Here is a 22480-nt window from a genome sequence, read left to right as displayed (position 1 = left end):
TTGGGATAAAATCTCTTTACAGCTGTTATTCCAAAGCATAATTGATAACAAATTGAAACTGGTTGAAATAAAACAGCACATGGCTGAAAGTTCAATATTGAGAAGCTGTTTTCCTGCTACTAACTACCTAACAAAGCACAATGCAAGGTCCTTTAGTTTACAGTGATCATAGCAAATATACGGAATAAATTAGAGATTACCCTTATATTTTGGTAGATCACTTATTGCTGAATATATGTCAATTAGTTGGAACTTTGCAAGCTTGTCTCTTTATTGTATGATTAAAGATGTTGAATGTGAAACTGGACAATCAATGGTAGACCTGGCCACTGCTAACTAAATTAAGCAATATGATAGCGAAGCAGAGTGGATGGATTTACCGTTTGCTTAGCTCATGCTAAGCCCAGCATGAGCATGTACCACATCTCACTTGTCTCTTCTTCATGATAACCTATTCAGAAGCCATGATTTCCAAACCAGTATACTTAATTATTAGCGACTACATCTGTGTGTGTGTGCATATGCACATGCACATATTTAACGGTTGTGGAGATTAATTATGTACATCTGCCATATTTGGAAGGTTTGTGCATGCAGAGAAATTCTTAAAGTGACTGCCTGACTAGAAAAGACTTTTATGCACCTGGGTTTGCCCTCATCTTTATTTCTCCTATATATGACTTTTTATCTGAAGTTTCAGACTTATTTCTTGGATCCTTTTAATTTAGATGCTATGCAAGAAACCTAAGATATGGCATCCAGGTTAAAGGGATCCAAGACGGTGATTGTTTAAAGTGGTTTGAAAACTCAGTTTAAGAGCTGAGTATGAGAGGAGGATTCAGATGTCATGAGCATACAATGCTCTCATGTGCTTTCTTGCTAAGCATATGATGCAGTCATAGCTGGGATCCATCATGCTGGTTTTTGGTTTTGTTTGTTTTGGGTTTTTTGCCATGAATTGAATGAGTTATGTTTTAAAGAGCAAATTGTAGGAATTGAATCCCAAACCTATTTACTAACTGCCCATCAGCCATGGCCTTGTTTTCAACTAGATCCTGTTGGACTGCATCAGCTACCACATCAGTTAGCAGTCTGAAAGTTGTTGGTAAGCAGGTAATTGGCCTGTAGTTACCTGGTGCTGCCCCTTTTATTAGATTTTTTGTTATCAGGTAGGTTTTGCCAGATGTTAACCAATCTTCAATTTTACCTCCTTGCAGTATGTTGTTAAACTGCTTGGCAATTAGTGGGTGCAGACCAGTCAGATGTTTCATCCAAAAACCATGCATTACATCTTCACCTGGTGCTGACCAATTCTTGATTTTCCTTGCCCTTTTCTCCACCATGTCTGCTGTTACTACAGGTTCTTTCATTTCAGCTTTTTTTTTTTCTTATCCGTCTCCTTTATCCAAGCTGCATTCTTGTTGTATTTCTTTGGGTTGTCCCATAGCTGCACCCAGAACTGCACTGTTTCTTCATTGTCAGGTGTTGACTGGTTCATTGCAGTCTCTCTATTGATGGATTGGTAGAAACATTTCTGATTTGACTGAAATTGGAGATTCTGCCTATAGTGTGCAATTTGAGCTTCGTATCTGCTGATCTTTTTGGCTACGGCTGTTACTTGCTGCTTTATCACTTCCAATGCTTCTTTGATCTACCTTGTTTCTAGGTATTATTTCTTCACAGGTATTCTTTGGTGGTCTTGTTCTTCAGCTTCTTTTCTTTCATCTCTTCTAGCTTGTTTGCATCTGATCTTATTTTCCAATCTTATCTTCCATTTTCATGATGCACTGTTTGGCTTTTTTTCATGTTTGTTGATTTTGCATCCAAGGTATTCAGTTATAACTGCAGCTGTTGGTTTGTTTCTTGCAGTGAGCTGGTGCTTATATTTGATATTACAGTATTGGCATCTTTTAATATTGTGCTAGCTGTTTCTTTGTAACAAGCTTCAATGCAGGCAACCTTATTCTGTTGCTTTTGTGCTGTTCTAGATGCTCAGTTGTTTTTTGTTTCAGTTCCTCTTGCTTTTTAGTTAGAGGGCTTTGTTCTTTCTGAGGAGAAGGCAGAGGAGAGGGTGCCTGGTTTGGGAATGAAAATGATTCATAGCTATGCTGGCTTCCTCTACCGCTGACTCTCCCTGGTTTGCCTCTACAGTCTGAGCTACTTCTGGCAAGGCTTCGATTTCTTTGCCCTGGGTAGACCTTTGCAGTTCTTCCAATTCTACTTCTGTAAATACTTTATTTCATATTATAAATCAGTGTTGATCTGCTAGCCTCTGTTCTGTTATTTCTGATTCTGGATGTTTTTCTTTCCAGAACTGGTGCATTCTTTTCAGATATCCGTCTTCTTGTTGAACTTGATTTGTAATAGCAGATCATTATTTCTTTGTTTTCAGTCTTTGTATATTTGCAATGGGTAAACAACTTTTCTTCCAGTAGTCCTGCAGCTGCTGGCCCTGGTTGCTGAGCCGACAGTCCTGAGTCCTGTAGCCCACTTGTCACCTGATATCCAGGAACTAGAACACCTAGCATGGTTCTTGTTGACCCAGGTGACAACTGATCTGGTGTAGGTTTCTGTAAATTATGTTTCACCATATTGTTTATGGGAGAGACACTCTTTGTCTGGCTCCTCTGATGAGACTTGTCCAGTATGGTTGAACCTCTGGCATAGCTCTTATCCTTCTCAGAGCATGCAAGCCCCACAATCACATCAAGGTAGTGCCTTACTACTACTACTACTACTATAGCTGGCATCAAAGTATAGAGGGGATATTCTTGGGATATAAGCTTTGATCACGCAAACAATCCACAGGCATACTACCTACAAGGGGAATGCAAAACAAAGCTCTTAACACATTCTTAATTCTAAATCAAAGTAGTCCAAAAGGAACAGAAGATGAACATAGTCTAAGACTCAAAGAACAAAGATCATTATTGTATATAGAAGAAAGAGGCACAGGACTATTAAATAGAAAGACAAAGCAAAAAGAGAAACCAGGGCATCAAATACAAAACAAGAATCAAGAAATATAGATATAAAGGTATACCAATCAAATCTGTACCAGAGATATCTCACACTTTAGTAGGTATTATTTCATTGTATGGTGGTTAGAGGCAAGCAAATAAGTATTATAATGGTCATCAGCAAATGGACCATAACTAAAGTTTCTAAAGCTGGGAGTTTCCAACAAAACAAATTAGAGTGGGCAGGCTTGCATAAAGTTACGTCCTTGTAGTCTCTATGATTCATATGCATAGGTTATGCACCTGGATGCAATTTGTTTGGAATCTTCTAGAGCTTGCAGAATTCTTTGGCAGGAGCTCATGCTCACATGTATCATGTAATAGGTGTGGTTCCTGCTGAATTCCTCAATCTGTTTTCAGCTATCACAGATTATCATCCTTCTACTTATCAACAATCAATCTACTTAATTCTCATATTCTTTAAAGCTTTCAACCCCTTTTCAAAATTCCTTGGAGTTGTTGTCTTCCATTGCAGGGATCCAGCCTTCTGCTTTACTGAAGTCAAGGCCCCCTATTTTGTAAGTGCCAAAGTAGTGGGAACAATTCTTCCCGTTTGGGAGTAATGAATCATCTTTTTCTTTCTATCTGCCTTGGTGAGGGACACACAGTAGAGTCTCACACATACTGCTAGACATTTACTAAACTGCCTTGTTCAGAATTGTCGTCTGAATCCCCTTTAAAGGCGGTAAAATCTGAATCTATTGGAACATCCTTGCTTTCGCCCAAATTTCATACCACATCCCAAATATTGTCTGGCAGCTCTCTTGTCTCTCCAAGAGTATGAATAAATTCTCCACTGCTCACAGTTCAAGTCTCTTCTACACCATTAGTGATATCAGGAAACAAACTTTCCAGGAGTGTCCTGCCTTATTCCAAGTGGTGTAATAAGAAGAAAAGGGTAAACACCTAGTTTTCTCCCTGAGTTTTGCTCTTTTCCACAATGGCCTTCTTGAACTCTTCTGCTGCCAGTGCCCACCATTTATGTATTCCTCAGTCCTTACTGCCTAGTCCTCATTGGCTCCTTTCGATCACACAATGCAGTCTCAGAAGGAGAGATTTAGGACAAATCCCCTTTGAAATCATTATTCCTCCAAACCGACCTCTTATCCATCAGGGTCATCAAGACTAAAACCTTTCCCTTCAGCCATCTCAACATAATTGAGATTGCAATTGGTCATTTTGTGACCATTTTGCTTCCGAATAGTATCATTTTCTTGAATGTTGGTTATTTCCATACCATCCTGCTCTTTTAGGATGTATTGTTGGTCCTGTCAACCCCAAGGTTTTTATGGTCCCAATCAGTAGATCTGCACTCTGCAGAACTGCCCAAAAAATAGACCATTACATGCCTTCACTCCATATTTTTTGTTTCTTCCTTTGACTAATTGTGCCTTGAATCAATCACTTAACAGCTTTTGCAAGTATCACGTTCTCATTTTCAGGATTCTTCTTCATCTAAGACATTCCTTTGAAGCAGATCTTGCATTTCCAGCCCTGACCAAAGACCGCCATCTTCTCCTCAGTGAGTTAAGGTCACATTTGCTGAGGCTACTCTGCCTCAGATTCAGTCCACTGCCAATGAACCAAGAGGAAGAAAACCTTTTCCTTCCAGACAAAAACAGCAGTGTTTGACAAGTAGTAATTCAATATGGCTTGTAATACAGCTGATTCAGCAAACCAAAGTTATCACACCTTGCTTTGCCATCTCCAGTTCCAATCCATTGAACTGAGATCAGAGCCTAGAACTGAGCATCTTCCTCTTGATGAGGAGAGACTACAGTGGTACCTCGGTTCACGAACTTAATTTGTTCCGCGACTCTGGTCGCAAACTGAATTGGTTGTGAACCGAATCAGATTTTCCCATAAGGTTCAATGTAAATACGGTTAATCCATTCCAACCCCTCTGAATTTGGTCGCGACCCGATTTTTGATCGCGTCCCGAATCAAATTTCCCCATAAGGTTCAGCCATTAACCAATGGTTAATCCATTCTGAACCATACTTTTTTTTTTAAACTGCAAAAATAGGACACAAAGTACAGTACGAAGAGAGAGAACGCTTGCTTGACGCGACTTCTGGCGTGGAGGACAGGAAGGCGGGTGGGGAGGCGGTTATTGCTTGGAGGGAGAGTCCCCCTCCCTACAGGAAGCCGCGACCACGTGTCACAAGAGGGAAAATGGCCGCGGATCCTGTTTGTCACCTGATGCGGAGTTCGCGAACGGAGGCAAAATTTTGTGACCGGAGCTGTTTGTGAACCGAATTGTTCGTGAACAGAAGCGTTCGTGAACCGAGGTACCACTGTATTTAGCAGTGAGATTGATGGTACTCTAGATAGGGTTCCAAAGTTTCATAAAATGGAGTGTGAATGGTGGCTGCAGCAATCCTATATGGGGTCCCACTTATGTCTTGACCAAGGGCTGCCAGCATGAACATTGCTATTCTATCTCCAGAAATCGCATTGGATGTTGGAAGTGCTTAAATGCTTGTAAGGGCCAGCCCCAAACTACAAGCAGAGGTTGACCTTAATGTTCCTTCTGGATTTCTGTCAAAGTATAACAATTCTGTCAATAACTACAAGTTGTTCTGTCAACAATTACAAGCCTTTGGATTCTATCAGTCATCATGCTGAGTTTTTGGCTAATTCCACACCAACTGATTAAGTATATTAAATATTTATATTTTGTCTTTCCTCTAATAAATTCCAAGTAACATTCCTACTTCTTTATCACCTTTTTCCTGTTTGAACCTCACAACAAATCTGTGAAGTAGATCAGGCTGGGAGATGGTGTCTGGAACTAAACTTCATGGCTAAGATTTGACCCTGGGCCTTCCCAATCATACTCTGTTAGTCTATAAAGACTGTCCCCCAACAATTCCCAAAGACTTCAATAGATCCCCCATTCAGCCCCTTCTCTGCCTTTCATTCTGAATCAGCCCCACTCTGCCTCCTCACATGTTTGAAAGTGCTTTCCTCTGACACTCCTCATGGCTTTGAGGCTTTGACCCAGTGAGCCTCTGTCCTGCTGTCTGTCCCATTGAAGATTCAGGAAGGCTTCTGTTTCTCCTCATGATGTTTTCTTCTTCCCTCCTCGCAGGCCACTTGGCTCTGCTTCCCTTTATGGTCTTTAAGCTCTAGAGGACTCTGCCTCACTATAGGTTCACCCATCTGTTGCAGCAGCTCCTTTCCCAACTTATCCTGGACAATGTGGCCACATGTATGAGGGCATATGGCCCTAGATGTAGGGTCAGTCATTTGCATCTCACTTGATTCCTCCTTGTGAGAAACATATAGTTGCCTGCACCTCACTTGGTCAGCCAGTTGACAGGAGCACATGGCATTTCACAGCGCCAGGCTGTTGGAGATGCTCAGATCATGCTTGTCTACATGTTCTAGGCTTTCCTTCCCATTCTACCTGGACAAATCAGCTGTTGCCTCATCCAAACAAAGCAAATAGGAAAGCCTGGAGCACTCCCTGATGGGCTCTGGCTTTTGCAACTACCATCAAATTTACTTATCCCCCTCCCCTCCCAACTAGTGTGTTGCAACTCACAGTCCAAAAGCCCGTGACTTAAGCTGGAAAAGTACCTACCTCTGTTTGACTCTCTGTAGGTGATTTTTAAAAGATTAGCTTTTTCTTAAGAAAATAACAGAGCAGGAATCCATAATTACCTGAATAATAAAAAAGCTGTGTCCTGAGTGATATGAGAAACAAGCTGCTTTATGAGAGCCAGTGTGGTATATTTTCCTGAGACTGGAGTATTTGCCTGGCATCATGTGGATTAGTTAAAGGTAAAGACTTGAGTCAAGCCCAGTTCCTGGTGACTATGTATACTCTTTTCCTGGGAACAGTACAGAAGTAGTTTGCTATTGTCTGCTGCTGCTTCTTGGATGTTTTCCTACTTCTCAGTGTAGTTTACAGTCCTAGTATTCTCTGGTGCTTTCCCACCCAAGAGCTAACCAGGCCAAGCACTGAGTGCCATCCACTAGGGTCAAATCAGATTGTAATGTCCCCAAATACTCTGTCAAGAGTCATCAGGGAGGCGGTGGTCCAAGTGGGTGAGGGCAAGTAGTTCAATATAATGGGGGCCAGGAGTGAGAAGGCTCAGTTATAGGGTTCCTGTAGGTAGAATTCCCTCAGGGGACAGGACCTCAGCAAGCCTTTTCTCTCTGATCTCATTGGATGGAAGAGAATATAGTCTTGAAGATACCCTGCCCCTGAGCCATGTAGGGCACTAATGTTGATAACCAGTACCTTAAATTTCACTAGGAAGCTGACAGGCAGCCAATGCAGCTCTCAGAGAAAAAATGTTACATGGATGAATTTAGATGCACCCATAACTACCTGGGCAGCCACATGCTATACCAGTCTAAGCTTCCAAATGGTCTTCAAGGGTAGCCCTATGTAGAAAGAGTTGCAATAGTCTAGCCAGGAGGTGATAACAGCGTGAGTGACTGTGTGCAATGCATCTTGTTCCAGGAAAGGACACAACTAGATGTTGTGCAATAGCATTACCGACCACAGCCTCCATCTGTTGTTTAACCAGAACACCAAATTGTGAACCAGCTTAATTTGGAGGAGCATGACCTCAACCAGAGCTATAGAAGAAACATATCTGGATTCAAAATCTGTAACTCAAATGTTGTTGGGATAGGGTGAGGCTGGAGCCCAGTGATTGTGATTTTTATCTTTTGGGGAGTGTTAGTTTAGGGTGCCAGGAGTTGGGAGGATTTGGATGTTACTTTTTATTGGTTCTTTATGTTCTTACCACTGTTGCTGTGAGCCATATGGGCAGCCATATAGGTTTCATGAATCAATGAATGGTCTCTTCTTCTTAGGATTCAGACTAAGTCTGTTCCTCCCTACCCACATCCTAATGGCCTCAAGGCACTGGGCCAGGACCTTCATCACCTCACCTGTTTGGTCTAGAGCAGAGATGTCAAGCTGGGTATCACCAGTATATCGATGACACCTCACCCATGTCAACAAATGACCTCACCTAATAGCTTTATGTGGATGTTGAATAGCTAGGAAAAAACTGCAAAGCCTTGCAGCAGTCCGTATTGGAACATCTGGGGGCTCATCCTCTCTCCCTGCTACTGAGTGGCATCATCCATTCAAGAAGGAGGGAAGCCACAGCAAAACAATGTCTCCAATCCTCATCCTTATAGCTGGTCCAGAAGAATATCATGATTGATGTTATCAAAGGAATCAAGGAACACGCTTTTTATTAGGAATCCCGAGCATGGATGTTTTTGGGCTGCTGGTGGTAGTTGTCTTGTGTGCAAGGGAGATTCGATTATCAGTCGAGTGGCAGATATCTGGAAACCAAGGGAGCTTTGGGGACCAATCCACTACCCAAAACAGGAAGCAGTGTGCTGCTGAGTATGTCAGTCTGCTAAAGGAGAGAGTTGGGATGGAGTTGGTGTGATTTATTAAGTGGATACACTTGAAATACCAATAGAAGAGAATCTGTGTAGCTCGGTTGATCTGTGGAGTCCTTGGGGTTCTCTGAGCTTGGTTGTTTTCTTGCAAACGTTTGTTACCTGGCTAGGTGACATCTTCGGTGCTAGAATGGAGTGAGGTTTGCTCTCTGTTTATATATAGTGGCTTGCCCTGCCAGTAGGAAACAAAAGACCAGAACACCTCCTCACCAGCAATCATCACCCAGATAAGCAGAGATTAACACCAAGATTATCACCAGACAATCAAGCAGTAAACAATACCCTAATCTAGGAAGTACCAAGAGGAAAAAAAAACAAGAACGAATCAACCCCCCCCCACCCAACACTGCCAGGGCAAACCACTGTATATAAACAGAGAACAAACCCCGTTCTATTCTAGCACTGAAGATGTTACCTAGCTGGGTAATGAAACATTTGCAAGAAAACAAGCAAGCTCAGGGAACCCCAAGGACTCCACACTTGAAATATATACACATGCACTGACCCGATCTTTCTATTTCATTTCTACATTCAGGCTGAAATTTTGCAGTGCAGAATGAAAATATGTTGAAGTTAGAATTAAGCCACCTTTTATTTATACTTACACCATGTTTGTGCCTTTCAATCAATCTCAACTCCTGGCAACTATATGAACAAGTCCATGCAGTTTTCTTGGCAAGATTTTCAAAGTGGTTTGTCACTGCCTTGTTCCAAGGGCTAAGAGGCAGCCCAGCTAGTTTCATGCCTAAGGCGGGCTTAGATCCAGGTCTCCTGGTTTCTAGTCCAGTGCCTTTAACCACTACACCAAACCAAATCAGAACTCATTAGGTATCTTTTTTATTACAAACCCACCACCATATTTTAGCGCCCTCTTAAATACTAATGGACATATGAAGAGCGGGCTGAAACTTTTTCAATAATGTTCCTTAAATTTTACAAGTAGTTAAAGAAAATCTGCTTTTGAAGTACTGCAGGGAACAGAAAAGAATATTTTAAAGAAGTGTAAAGCTAGTTCCCACACATAATGTAAAAGTAAGGGCTACTAAATGTGGTTATACTTCCAAAAAAGTAGATTTAGGACTGCACTACATAGTATTTAATAATCTCTTGAGAGCTTGTGGATGTTTCAGTAAACATTCTGCATGAGTCATAAAAGAAGAAAGGTAGCTGCCCTTCATTATAATTTTTGCAAACATGCCAAAAGGTTGAGTGAAAATTAAGATTAAGAGGAAGCCACAGTATATTTCAGGATAACGCTTTTATAGCACATAGTTGTTATGTATGGATTAATGTATTCACATGGTATTTTTATGCAGATACATTTTAGTAAATTTTATTTGTTAAGTTTATATCGTGCCTTTTATTCAGGAGCTTGAGGTGGCGTACACAGTGCTTCCTCCTCCTGTTTTTACCCACAACAATATTTAAAGTATACTTTATGACTGTAAAACATAATATTTCAGTATCTGGCTCTTTGGAATAATGTAGTCTGTTCATTCACTCCGCTGAAGAGCCGTTCAGCTCTTCAAGGGCCTCTTGATGCTTGGCCTGAGGTTTTCGAATTTCTTGTCAAGGGAGGACAATCTGGCCAGCTCTCTTTCTGTTATCCTTTTGCCAAAGGCATTCTTATTTTGGCAGACTTTGGGTATATAAATACATTTGCCATTGAGTCGTGTTGGTGCTGACCATTCTATTGAAGTGTTTGTAATTATTATACCTGAGCAATATATTTATTTTATCTTTTAAAAGATACTTGGCAATTAGATGTGGGGTATAAAAATACTAAATATTTATATCCTGCTTTTTTGTTTAGAAGAAAGTGGCTGAAATTTTAAAACAGGATCAGCAATCACAAATTCATCTATTGATCTAAAAATACATTGTAGAGCATCTTCCTATCAAGTTTTAAGTTTTGCTTAATGGCCCAACCATTATTTGGTGATAGCCTGTGCAATGAAATTTAGAAAAAATGATTATTCTCTGAATTTTTCAATCAGTCTTTGTGATTATGAATAATTTGTTTTCCCTCCCTCGTCTCCTTGCCATTCCCTCTGCAATTTAACTTATTATATCCTATTCCAAGTTAACCACATAATTGTATTTATCTGCACTTACAGATAGTTCTGTTGCACTGTAATTCTAACTAACTTATTTAGACTAATTTCACTCCATATTAAAATATTTAGTTTTATCATTTCTTTGTCAGCACAACTGCTTTTGTGTATGGATTCTTGAAACGTTTCTCCTTGTGACTTTCCACTGGTAATCAATGCCTTCCTCTTCCCAGAGATGGTCCTTTTTAGAAATGAAAACAACTGGCCTCGGGTCTGGAGGCCTTGAGGCTTGGGCAGCCAGAGAGCACGTCTGAAATGTTCAGTACTGCCACAAAATGGCTAAAATCCACGAGGGGCTCCTTCACAAAATGATTGCTGTGGGGTGTGAAGGTAGTTACAAAACTCCCATTTCGCAGACAATAGGTAAACTATAACTGAGGAGGTTAAAGGAGAAGAACCTGTACACAGAGAAGTGGGTTTTTAGCTCCAGAGCAGAAATCTGCTCCTTTGACCTTATCCACATCACATAAGAAACAGCGGCAGAGAGTATCAGGTCGTGCCCTTGGCCTTTCTAATCCTGCCAATTTACCACTTTGCCGTCCTTGCCGTTCTACTCTCCCTGCGTCATTCTGCCTCATCTCAGGTCACTTCAGAGCTTGGTGCCAGGCCTGGTCTCCCCACCTGGTCACTCCGCTTTCCCTTCTACAGTTGCTCACTGCCATCTTCAAGCTGCAGTGCTCTCTCTCCCGGCCTTCCTTTTTTTTTAAGCCAACTGCCTAGAAGGATCCAAAGCTAGGGGTGATTCTCCAGTTGTTTCTTAAGGCTGGCTCTGCCTGCCTGATCTGGCTAGAGCAGTGTTTCTCAACCCTGGCAACTTGAAGATGTGTGGACTTCAACTCCCAGAATTCCCCAGCCAGCCTTGCTGGCTGGGGAATTCTGGGAATTGAAGTCCACACATCTTCAAGCTGCCAGGGTTGAGAAACACTGGGTTAGTGTGTGTGAATATGTCATCATCTGACTCCCTGGAACCAAGTCAGTTTCTTAGCCTTACTTTGCCAACCAGGCAGCACTTCAGTTTTTGCAGAAACCGAGTTTTGTAACCCAAAACCTTGGTCGCAAATTACAGCATGACACAGAACGCAGCTGCTCTACACATGGACGACACCGGGCGCCTAAGACTGTGGTTGAAGAGGGCTGCACAGACTAATCTGACTTTTTGTCTTCGCTCATCTGATTGGATTCCTGAGGCATTTATGAAGAAAGAGTATCAATGGCTGGAGGCCAGCAGTTGCTTTGAAGCACACCTGCCTGCCAGAGGAAAAAAAAAAGAGAGAAAGAAAAATCAATCCGCAATATATTTAGACACATGGAGAAGTGTTACTAGATCTCATGTTGCCTATTCCAAGCATAGATGCTAAGCGTATGAGCTAGGAAATTAGTTTCTGCTATACATAGACTGTATTATATGAGGATGATAACACTGACTATATAGCGTGTTGGTTGGGTTCATAAATAACGATAGGCCATGACATACGTTGCTTGGTTTTGGCTTGGCTTGAAGAGTAATCCTAGCCATTGTGGCTTATCCATCAAACATCTTTAAAACACTGCATAGTGCAACCTGTAGATTCATGGAGTAAGGGACTGGAGAATGAGCTTTTTTTTAAAAAAAGTAAGATCTCACGTCTTACAGAACGTCCTTTCAGTCGTCCTTCATTGGCAAGAGTAATGCAAAATTATTTTTCTTTGCTGCTGAATTGAACAGCCTTTATATTCCGAGATGGGAAGACAGTCTCCGAGAGCCGACGGCGGGATTTCCGCCATTAGTAGCGACCGGGAACCTCCCCTTTTCAGAACTTAAACCTTGACACGTAGTTACAACAGATACTTCAAGAGGGAACTCCTTCTTTTGAATATTCTCTAAATAAAGAAACAAAACAAAGGGCGGATGAGGCAAAACGAAATCACAGCGGGAAGCAAAAGTACGAAGAAAATATCGGTCTACAGTGGAGGACGGGCGAGGGCAAAGCGCTCATGCAGGCGATTGCGAGCGCCCAGATGTAAACGGATTTGCCCTGGAAGTCGATTCTCAGGAGTTAAGCCTCCCCGCACCAAAAAGGTTCACGGGGCTGCGATGATGATGATGATGATGATGATAAGAATAATAATAATAAGCCTTTTCCCCTAACGGGGCGCGCTTCAGCGATTCCCCGGGCCGCTCTCGCTCTTTCAAAAGTGTGAGGCGGGTGTTGCAGAGAAGCGGAGCCAAGGGGCGGGGACACGGTCCCAACCGCAGGACTAGTGGCGGGGGAAGACTATTATTGCTATGAGACTCGTACTGTGGGGACTGTGTGTGTGCGGGAGCGCGCGCGCGGATGCCGGGCAGGAGCCGGGTTTGGAGCAGAACCAGGGCCGCCGCGGTCGCCGAGTCCCTCTCGCCAAACCTCCGCGCCGCACGCTTCGGGGGAAAGGGGACCCACGGGCAGCGGCCGTCGCGCCCCGCGTCGCCCCCCGCGTCTAGCTGCCAGGTCGCTGTGGGAGCGGGAGCGGGCAGGAGCCGCCCTGCCGCCTTTAGCCCTCAGCTCTGAGGCTCCCATGCAGGGGGACGAGGAAGAGCCCGAAAGCACCAGGTGAGGTTTCCGCGCAGGGAGGGTCGCTGGGGACCGTGCAGAGATTGGAAGGGGGAGGCGAGTTTCGCTTGGGGCCGGGGCGGGGACTCCGCTCCTGCCTGTCAAAAGAAACTCTAGCCCCAGCGCAAGGGAGCTCCTGGCAACAGAAAGGCAACCGTTTCAAAACCGAATCGTTGTGTCTCTACAGAGGCGACATTGTGCTCTCAGAATTCCCCCCAATCATGTGCCGAGCTTGGAAAGTTTTAAAAATCCCCATCAGCTGAGACAAGGATGGTTTTTTTTGTAAAAGGGAAGGGGGAGGGTTGATGGTGGTCCCCCCGCTTGCATTTGTGGTGCCACAGAAAACGTCCGTTACGCTTCTCCCTACTCTGCACAGTGTGTGCCTCCGAGGGGCGCTCGCACGCTCCTGTGCCCGGTCCTTAGCCAGCCTCGACATGGATGATCCCGGCAGTCCCCGGGTTGCAGAAGGGGAGCCGCTTACTTACTACAATAAAAATCGCTTGGACAGTGGACCAGCGAAGGCTAGGAGAGCTATCCTTGTACAGCGATTTAAAAAAAAAAGTATTTTCATGCAACTGATAAAAGTTGCTGCCGCCAAGGAAGGCCCTCACAGAAAATTTCAAGGTGACAGACACTCCTACCGGCTTATCTTGTTTATTCTTTCAGCTTTCCTTTGAAAAGAACAAAACCGTACAGGAAAAAAATATTGGCTTCTTAGGAAATCTTTAGAGCAGGACACATCATCCTTTTGTTTTAGGGTACAATACAGTAGCACACTCAAAGATCAGGGAGGCTGGAGCTGAATATACATGGCATCAGTCTGTTCCTGTTAGATCCATGTTCTATAGATGTTCAGAGTCCTTTATAGCCCCATAGGAATGCCTAGGATGCATGGGGAACCTATGGTCCTCCAGTGGTTGATGGCTACAGCTGCCACATCCTTCACTGGCTGTTTTGGGAGTTAAGCAAGTTCTGGAGAACCACAGATCCCTCCTTTACCAAGATACCTAATGAACACAATTGCTTTATTTATTTTTTTAAAAATCTGAATAATACTAGCTATCTTGATAAATATAACATACCTGGAATGGCAGTAGCCTAGAATTCATATGAATGCAGTCATATGAATTGGGTGGCCAGCTTCAAAAACTTTTGGGATTTGCACCCCTTCTAAGCAGCTACCCAGATATCTAGCTATAACAAGGATGGGCATGCAGCCCCACAACTGCAGGCCCTGGAACCCCCTCGAATTGTACCATTGCAAACTGTTGACTTGGTGCAATGGTAAAATGGTCTCCCATCCTTTTAAGATGAAAAAATAGGCTTAATACAGAATAGAGCTAGCACCCAACCAGCACCCAATCAGTACCATTCCCAACCAGCAATAAACCAATACTTTCTAAGAAGCCTGCAATTACCACCTAACCCCAAAGAATTCAGATTCCACACAGACTATAAATACTGCAAGACAATCTTAAATTCTGAACTGTTGAGTTGAGGAAGCCTCGCTGGAGTGCAAGGTCAAATGTCTACAAAAAGCGTGATCTCTACTTTGGTATTGATCTCAAGCCTGGAGAACTCAACTAAAAGTATGTAGGCGTAATCCAGTTTTAAAAAGAGTAAATTCCAACTCAGAAAAATCCTCTCTCTACTAATGTGTGTGATTCAGCTCCATTCATCTTGTATCACAAGTACACCCACTGTAGCTATCAGCCTCCCCCAGACATTAAATGTAGGCTCCAGCCAACAAGTCTTGTCCACATCTGATCTAAAAAAAAAGTTCCAAAGAACTGAAAGTAGTGTTCAGAACATTTTTAATGTGAGATGTTTGCATTTTAAATTTAATAAAAGTGCTAAGAGTTTGTGTCCCATTCTGTAGGAAACCATGTTTGTGATCATTCTGTAGAGCGCTTAGTATAATAACAGGATAAAATAGCCATGGGTTAACTTGACAACTTACATAACACAATCCTATGATCAATAGTATTTTTTAATTTTTTTAATGAATAATTAGATATATTAAGCCTCCAATAGTGTATCTATTCTGCTAAATTCTCAACCCCCAAAACTGGAAGAAAAGTACTCAAATTCTGGCCCATATTCAGAGACATCATCACCTTTCTTCTGCAATTCTTCATGGCCAAAATAATAGTTTTGGGTTTTTTTTTAAATAGCCATCTGTACCTCTTCTTGATATCCAACTCTTGTATGGGATTGAGAACTCATACATGAACTGTAAGTCCCAGTAGCTGCAGCCACCATGGCTAGAGTAGAAATACTGTAGTTGAATAGCATCTGGAATGTCTCAGTAGGTGGCAGCATGTGGCTAAGCTTGTCTGGGGTCAAGAACTATGCAGGGTCAAACCTGGTTAATACTTGGATAGAACTGTCCTGAACATTTCAGAGCAATAAGGTAGACTAGAACATTGAAAGTCCTGGAAAAAGGTAACCATTTCACATTGCTGTCAAGGAAACCTCATGACTGTGTCCACGTGCTTGCTAGGAGAGTTTGACTATAGGGCATCACTGGAGGCCTACAGGTTCCCCATTTTATTTTAGGATTTCCTGATAATAGCATAGGTACTATGAGAGTTAAGCCTTTTGCTATCCTCTTACTTAAACCATATTTCTATCTTCCTAGCAAAAAGATATGCAAATACAAATCTATCAGCATTCCAAGTTGTTAACTGCAACTTATAATTGAGTGCTGACAAGATTGAAGCAAAATAGATGGTGAATTCCAAAACATTGAGAAATATGGAATATATTGGTTTTAAAAAAAGCAAAGAGGGCTCCTCTCCATTGAGAATTAAATATGCACAGGTGCTTCTTGGAGCCATGTTGAAAGTTACTTGAAAGAAACGAGGGAAAACAGGGTGGGAAAACACTCAAGCTCTTTAGAGTAGGGGTGAGGAACCTTTGAATGTCAAATTACCTTACTTTTGGAGAAGTTTTTAGAAGCCACATACCCAGAGTGGAAAAGAGTAGAATTGGTAGTTATGTGAACTGAAGTCCAAAGTAGACAGTGGTAGAGCTCTTTTGGCATTCTGCTCCCCAATCCTTTCCTCTCATTCTCTTTCCCATTTAGCAGTTATTTGTAAATATAATTGTTCTGAAGGAAGAGTACAAAGACAGATTGTGGGCCTGATGTAAGCATTTGGCAAGCTAGACATTTCTCCATCTCTGAGAACTTGTATCATGCAGTAGGGCATGGTTAGCTATTCCAATGAACAAGACAATTTTCTCCAGAAGTTGAAAATATACAATACTGTACTGGGTTGCAGGTCCAAGTTGTAAGAACAGAGCATCAGCTTTATTAGGGCAAACCTGCACTTGGATTTTTTAAATACTGTATATAAACCAAAATATTTTATTCACTTGTGTCTCAGGATGAATTTCCCAATCCCTCTCCCTGATGCTATTTCTCTCACCCACTTTATGTGTCTTTTGGTAGAAAAGTGCTTTGAAAATATTTGCAGTTAATGCATATACTGTTTCCCCCCTGACTGTGATCATAGAATTTTATTGTTGATTGCAGTTTCCATGTACTGTTGAATAATGCATGTTCTAATTAAGTGGTATTGTAATTCATATCAGTGGAAATATCTTTAGAGCAGCTGAACTGGTTTTGTAGCATTTTCTTCCCATGTTCCCATGTTCACCTTTTGTCTGAGGACGACATTTGTAGACAGAGGTTTGTGTAGGAGCTTGATGGTCAGCTGTTACTTTTCTTTAAGCTGAATTGTCAGCACACATGTAATTAATAACCATGCAATCTTTTTAAAAATCTGCATACTTTCATATGTATGCTTTTACCATTTTTTTTAAAAAAGAAACTTAAAACAGCCCATGTGACCTTCAACTTTTCCCAAATTGTAGCATATTCTGTCTCTCCAAGCTCAGATAATAAAACACATGATCCTTCGAAGTCCTTCAGTTTCTTCTGCAATGATAAGACTTTGCATTGGTGTATGATACCTGATCATATTATAAAGAGTTCCAATCAAGCAACAACTGCATTTTTTAAAAGATTTTTTTGGTCCTGCCTTTATTATTTTTATAAATAACTCAAGGCAGCGAACATATTTAATACTCCTTCCTCCTCCTGTTTTCACCACCAACACAACCCTGTGAAGTGAGTTGGGCTGAGAGAGTGACTGACCCAAAGTCACCCAGCCAGCTTTCATGCCTAAAGCGGGACTAGAATGGTGAGTCTTTCCAGACTGGAGCCTTAACCACTAGATCAAACTGGCTCTTTGAAAAACTGGCATTTGAACAAATGGCACCTCAAACTTAAAAGAGATCCAGTATAGATTGCACTCTAAGTCTTTTTCTACTGCCTTAATTTAGAAGATAATAATCTAGAAGACATACATGAAATTAGCCTTTCCTTCCTTCCATGTCTGTGAATATATATATAGAGAGAGACACACACACATACACATATGAATCTCGGGCTTTAAAGTGTTTTCTGATCAGTGGACTCTTGGGTGTTTTTTTCCCTAACTGGATAAGATATTGGACCAAGACTGAGGATATCAAAAGTCTAGTCCATTCTCAGCCACAGAAGCTCACTGAGTGACTTCAGTCAGTCAGTGTCTCTCAGCCCAACTTACCTCACAGGGCTGTTGTGGGCAAAAAATCAGAGGAAAGAATATTGTGCACAGCACAACTCCTGGAAAAAGGTATAATATACTATAAATCTAACAAAAATTAAATATAAATATATAGACTCGAGTATGCATGTTGCATTTGACTAACAAAATTCACATGCTTATTTTATTTGGTATAATGCTGGCTACTAAAGTTGCTCAGTGTTTACAGTAATAAAGACTATATTGAAAGATCCAGAATTCTTTTCTCTGGTAGCAAGAAATAGTAAATCTCTGTCTCAAACCACAGGGCAGGGTTAATATAGAGTTACTGGGCACTGCAAAAGGTCAACCACGTAAGAACATCTGTGTTGGTAAGATCTTAGTGTGGCAAAATCTAGAGGCTCCGATGCTGTTCAGTTCTTTGCTAATCTGCCCACCTTTCCCACAAGTAACAATGATGCTAATGGTGGGCTGAAGTGTGCCACTGGAATGTGTAGTACTCAACCTGATGCTGCCTGTTTTTTGCAGAACTTTTCTGCAAAATGCCTTTTGAATGGCAACACAAGGCCAGGAGTTGATCATCTGGAAGCAATCAGATATGGGTTTTAAAGCCAGCAAGGCGTCATGATTGTATAGTGAAACTTCATAATTCAGCTCCCCCATGAGTGCTTTTCTCAACACAATATTTTATTGGCAATAAAGAGGTAAGTCTCCTTTGAGCTAAGCTGAGCTTGACTCCTGGCGACTACACAGCCCATGTTGTTTTCTTGGCAAAAAGATAGAAGTGTTTGCCATTGTCTTATTCTGACATGTTTTTCTCTGCTTTACAGTCTAGTTACAGCCTTGGGATTTCCTAGTAGTCTCCAGTCCAAATTCTAATGAGGTCTGACCTGCTTAGTTTTTCAAGATAAGTGGAAGTTAGTTGAGTTTTGCCAGCTGCTATGAATTTGGCAATATAAGGTTAGAATTCTGAATGAAAAATGAATGCATTTCTTTACATTTTTTGTATCTGTAATCAAACTAATATTTTTATATCCTTTAAAAAAAAGTCCTCTGCTTTGATTCCTTCTGCAATTGTTTATATATTAATTCTTCTGAAAACAGTAAATCAATATTTTTTCTACAGTTACTTCTTTAGATACCAAAAAAGAAAAGGGAAATCTTTTCTTTGTGTTGGTTGTACTAGAAATTGAATCAAGGGCAGACGTAACAAACATATTTAACTATATTTCAAACTTTATTTGAGGATTATGACTCAACTAGTCCTCCTATTTAAGGGAATATACAGTGGAGTCCTTGGTGCTCTCTGAGTTTGGTTGTTTGCTTGCAGACATTTCATTACCCAACTAGGTAACATGATGATGGACTCCATAGTTCAACCCTGTGCTACATATATTCTCTTCTATTGGAATATACATCCACGTGAAAAAGTAAGTGCACCCCATTGATATGCTTGACTTTTTCTACATATTTCAACATACAGATATTTGATCTTTATTTGAACAATGCAAATTTCACACATCCCTACATTTATCACTATCTCAGATAGCTAAAATTAGAATCAGGTGCAGATTATTTTAACATTGTTAGGATCTGGGACGAACCTGTCTTATTGAAACCTCAGACATTTAGTTTGATTTGATCTTTGTTGTTAAATATGCCGTATCACCAGGTGTGGATTGAAAGAGCTCTCTGAGGCCTTCAGAAAGAAGGCTAGAGATGCCTATGAGTCTGTGAAGGGATTTTAAAAGATTGCTAAATAATTGGACATCAATCATTCCACTGTCCAGAAAATCATATACAAGTGGAGAAGATTTCAAACAACTGCCAGGTTGTCCAGGCCAGGCTGTCCCAGCAAGTTCAGCCTGAGGGCAGAATACAAGATGCTGAAAAAAGTCTCCAAGAACCTCAGAATTTCATCACGTGACCTACAGGTAGCTCTTGCCACGACTGAGGTCAAAGTGCATGAGTCTACCATTAGAAAGAAGCTATACAAATTAGATCTTGAGGTTCTTTCTGCCAAAGGGGGCAATACCAGGGATTAGAAGCAAGGGTGTTTTACTTTTTCCACAGAAGGAAATGGCATATCTGTTAATTTTATGTTGAATAAATGATTGCAAAGTCAATTCTTCATAGTTTCTTTGTTCAGTTACATCACCTTTATGCACTGCTGGAATGAAGATAAAATATTGATATGTCCACATGCGTTAAAAAAGAAAAAAGTTTACATGGGATGTACTTATTTTTTCATGATTGTAGGTGCTTCCATATTATGTTTATAGGTTTTCCAAAACAACTTAATGTTTTTCTTTTTTCTTCACTCCTTTGAATTGTTTGACATATTCTACTGTTAGAATATGTTAAGTAGCTCTTTTCTATTTATAAACCTACAGATAATGGGGTTGTATTAAAGTCTAGATATATCATTTTTGGACAAGGTTCTCAGTTATATGGTAACTAGGCTTTTCTAGATTAAATAACTTATTTAGATCCATTCCAGTCAGCTATTAGACCTGGTTTTGGGAACAAGACAGCCTTAGCTGCCTTAAGGGATGACGTGATGAGAAATGGATAAGGGAGCTCTGCTCCTGCTAGCTGGGCTTTTCAGTAGGGGTCATCAACCTTGGTATTATTCTGGATTGATTTGTAGTGATGGGAATAATATATGTTTTTATTGTGGTTCAGTCTGTGGTTTCAGAGGATGTTCTGGGGATGCTTGTTCAACTTTTTGGGTGTTGACCTATGAGGTTTAACCATTTCTAAATTATTGTCCATACTCCATAATATCAATATGAAACTAATGAGAGAATTTATCATGGTACTGGGGTTCAGCATCACCAATCCCAAGGACCCTGTGGAGGTCCAGCACCATTGTTTGGAAACGGTAATGGACTAGATTCAGGTTAATAAACTGAAGAGGAATTCTGATGAGAGAGAAGTGTTTTGGGTCAATAGAACTGAATTGGGAATCATGGCTCAACTTGTATTGGATGGGCACAATTTCTTCTGAAAACACTGGTTAGGAGTTTAGGGTTAGTAGAATAGGCAGGATAAAATGTTTTGAAAACTCTCTCTCTTTCTCCACATCCATTCCATACACATACAAACCAAAGTATGGGCCTTAAGCAACAAACATCAACAGTAGGGAATGTATGTCTAAGGGTCATTCAGGCCAGAGTATAGTTTATTCAGTGCAAATGGTAGAAGCTGACAGATATTTGGAGGCAGTACCCTCAGCCGCCACACTGCAACTTGGGAGTCCTTCTGGACTTGCAACTACTGCTTGAAGAGTGGGTGGCAGCTGTGGTCAGAAGGGCCTTTCACAGGTTCTTCTTGTGTGCCAGTTGTGCCCTCTCTTGATTGGGAGGCTCTTCAGAGAGTCACTCATGCCCTGGTCACCTCACAATTGGAATATTGCAATGCACTGTACATGGGGCTGCCCTTGAAGACCACCCAGAAGCTACAGCTGGTTCAAAATGCAGCGGTGTGAGCAGTAATGGGTGCCTCTCGGAGCACCCACATGCCATCACTGCTATGCAAGCTGCATTGGATGCCAGTTGGCTTCCAAGTGCAATTCAAGTGCTGTTTATTACCTATAAAGCCCTGTATGGCAGTATCTGAGAAACCAGCAGAGTGGGTGTGCGCCAGGTCCCCTCCATTAAACATTGCCATATTGTGGGACCTAGGAAGCATGCCTTTTCTGTTGTGGCCCCCACCCTCTGGAACAGCATCCTTCCCCCCCCCCCCCCGAGATAAGGATGGCATTCTGTCTCCTGGGGTTCCGGAAAGCTTTGAAAACCTGACTTTGGTCCCAGGCCTGGGGCTATGCTTATTATTTGTTTAAGACCCCTGTTTTATGTTGTTGTTTTTGCCGTCTATTAGATTATTTTAGTCTGGGCTGCCTGTGTGATTCAATGTTTTTAGACGTTTTTAAGTTTTTCCTAGTTTGTATGCTGCCCAGAGTCCACTGGAGTTGGGCGGCCAATAAATTAAAACAAATAAATTTAAAAAGTCTCCTCAGGCACTTTATAGACAAAAGGAGAGGGCTTGTGAACACAGTGGAGCACCTGAGCACCATGTAACCTATTACTGGCTTTGTTTTAAGAAGCCACAACAAAAATACTGAAATCAGTTTATACGTATGTGGTCCAGGAATGAAATGAATTAAAAGAAATGGCAAAGCCTTGTTTTCAGATTGAGAATCCACTGGAGACTCAGAGGATCCTCCTGCATCTCTAGGCAGCCACTGGAGCAAGAAGCCCTTCTGAAACAAGCCATGCCAGGCAGGCAGCCTACTGAAATAGCAAAAAAATGTAGAGACCCACAGCAGGGGGACATCAGCCTTTTTCTACTAGAAATGCTTTCTGGATCATCTGCTTCCTGCTTGGTATGCTTGAAAGGATTTATTTTGCTGAACTGAAAAGCTTATTTTAACTGCCTTGCCCTCTCGTAGCTGTCATCAAGTGCAGCAGCAGCGGGTTTATTTCATCTTGTCCAACCAACATGGATCTTGGGGCTACGGCTTTCCAGAGGGCAGGTGCTGCAACAGAAAAGGGCTTTCTTGGGTATCATGCTATTACTTTTTTGACAGCAACTAACAATTTGCATTGTAGGTTGCATAGTTCGAGAAATGGGAGATTGTTTTATTGATCCTGCAGTAGTAGTACATACAGAAATACTTTCTAGACCAGTGTTTCTCACTCTTGGCAACTTTAAGATGTATGGGTGTCAAGTCCCAG

General features: G+C 41.6%; 1 protein-coding gene across 2 annotated transcripts in view; it reads left to right on the top strand.

Moving 5' to 3' along the window:
• Window positions 1–12818: 12818 nt before the first annotated feature.
• Window positions 12819–22480, top strand: part of ARHGEF3 (Rho guanine nucleotide exchange factor 3) — a 125505-nt gene continuing 115843 nt past the window's right edge. For both annotated transcript variants that reach the window (XM_088134200.1, XM_088134201.1), the window contains exon 1: window positions 12819–13146. In XM_088134200.1, coding sequence (XP_087990326.1) covers window positions 13112–13146 — 35 coding nt within the window. In that variant the 5' untranslated portion in view covers window positions 12819–13111. The remainder of the gene's footprint in view (window positions 13147–22480) is intronic.

This window comes from Python bivittatus, unplaced genomic scaffold, assembly GCF_059951505.1.
Source record: "Python bivittatus isolate LINGU-HERP-01145 unplaced genomic scaffold, Pbiv_v1 ctg000080_np1212, whole genome shotgun sequence".
In the NCBI taxonomy this organism is placed as follows: Eukaryota; Metazoa; Chordata; class Lepidosauria; order Squamata; family Pythonidae; genus Python; species Python bivittatus.
This window is presented reverse-complemented; position numbering and strand designations above follow the sequence as displayed.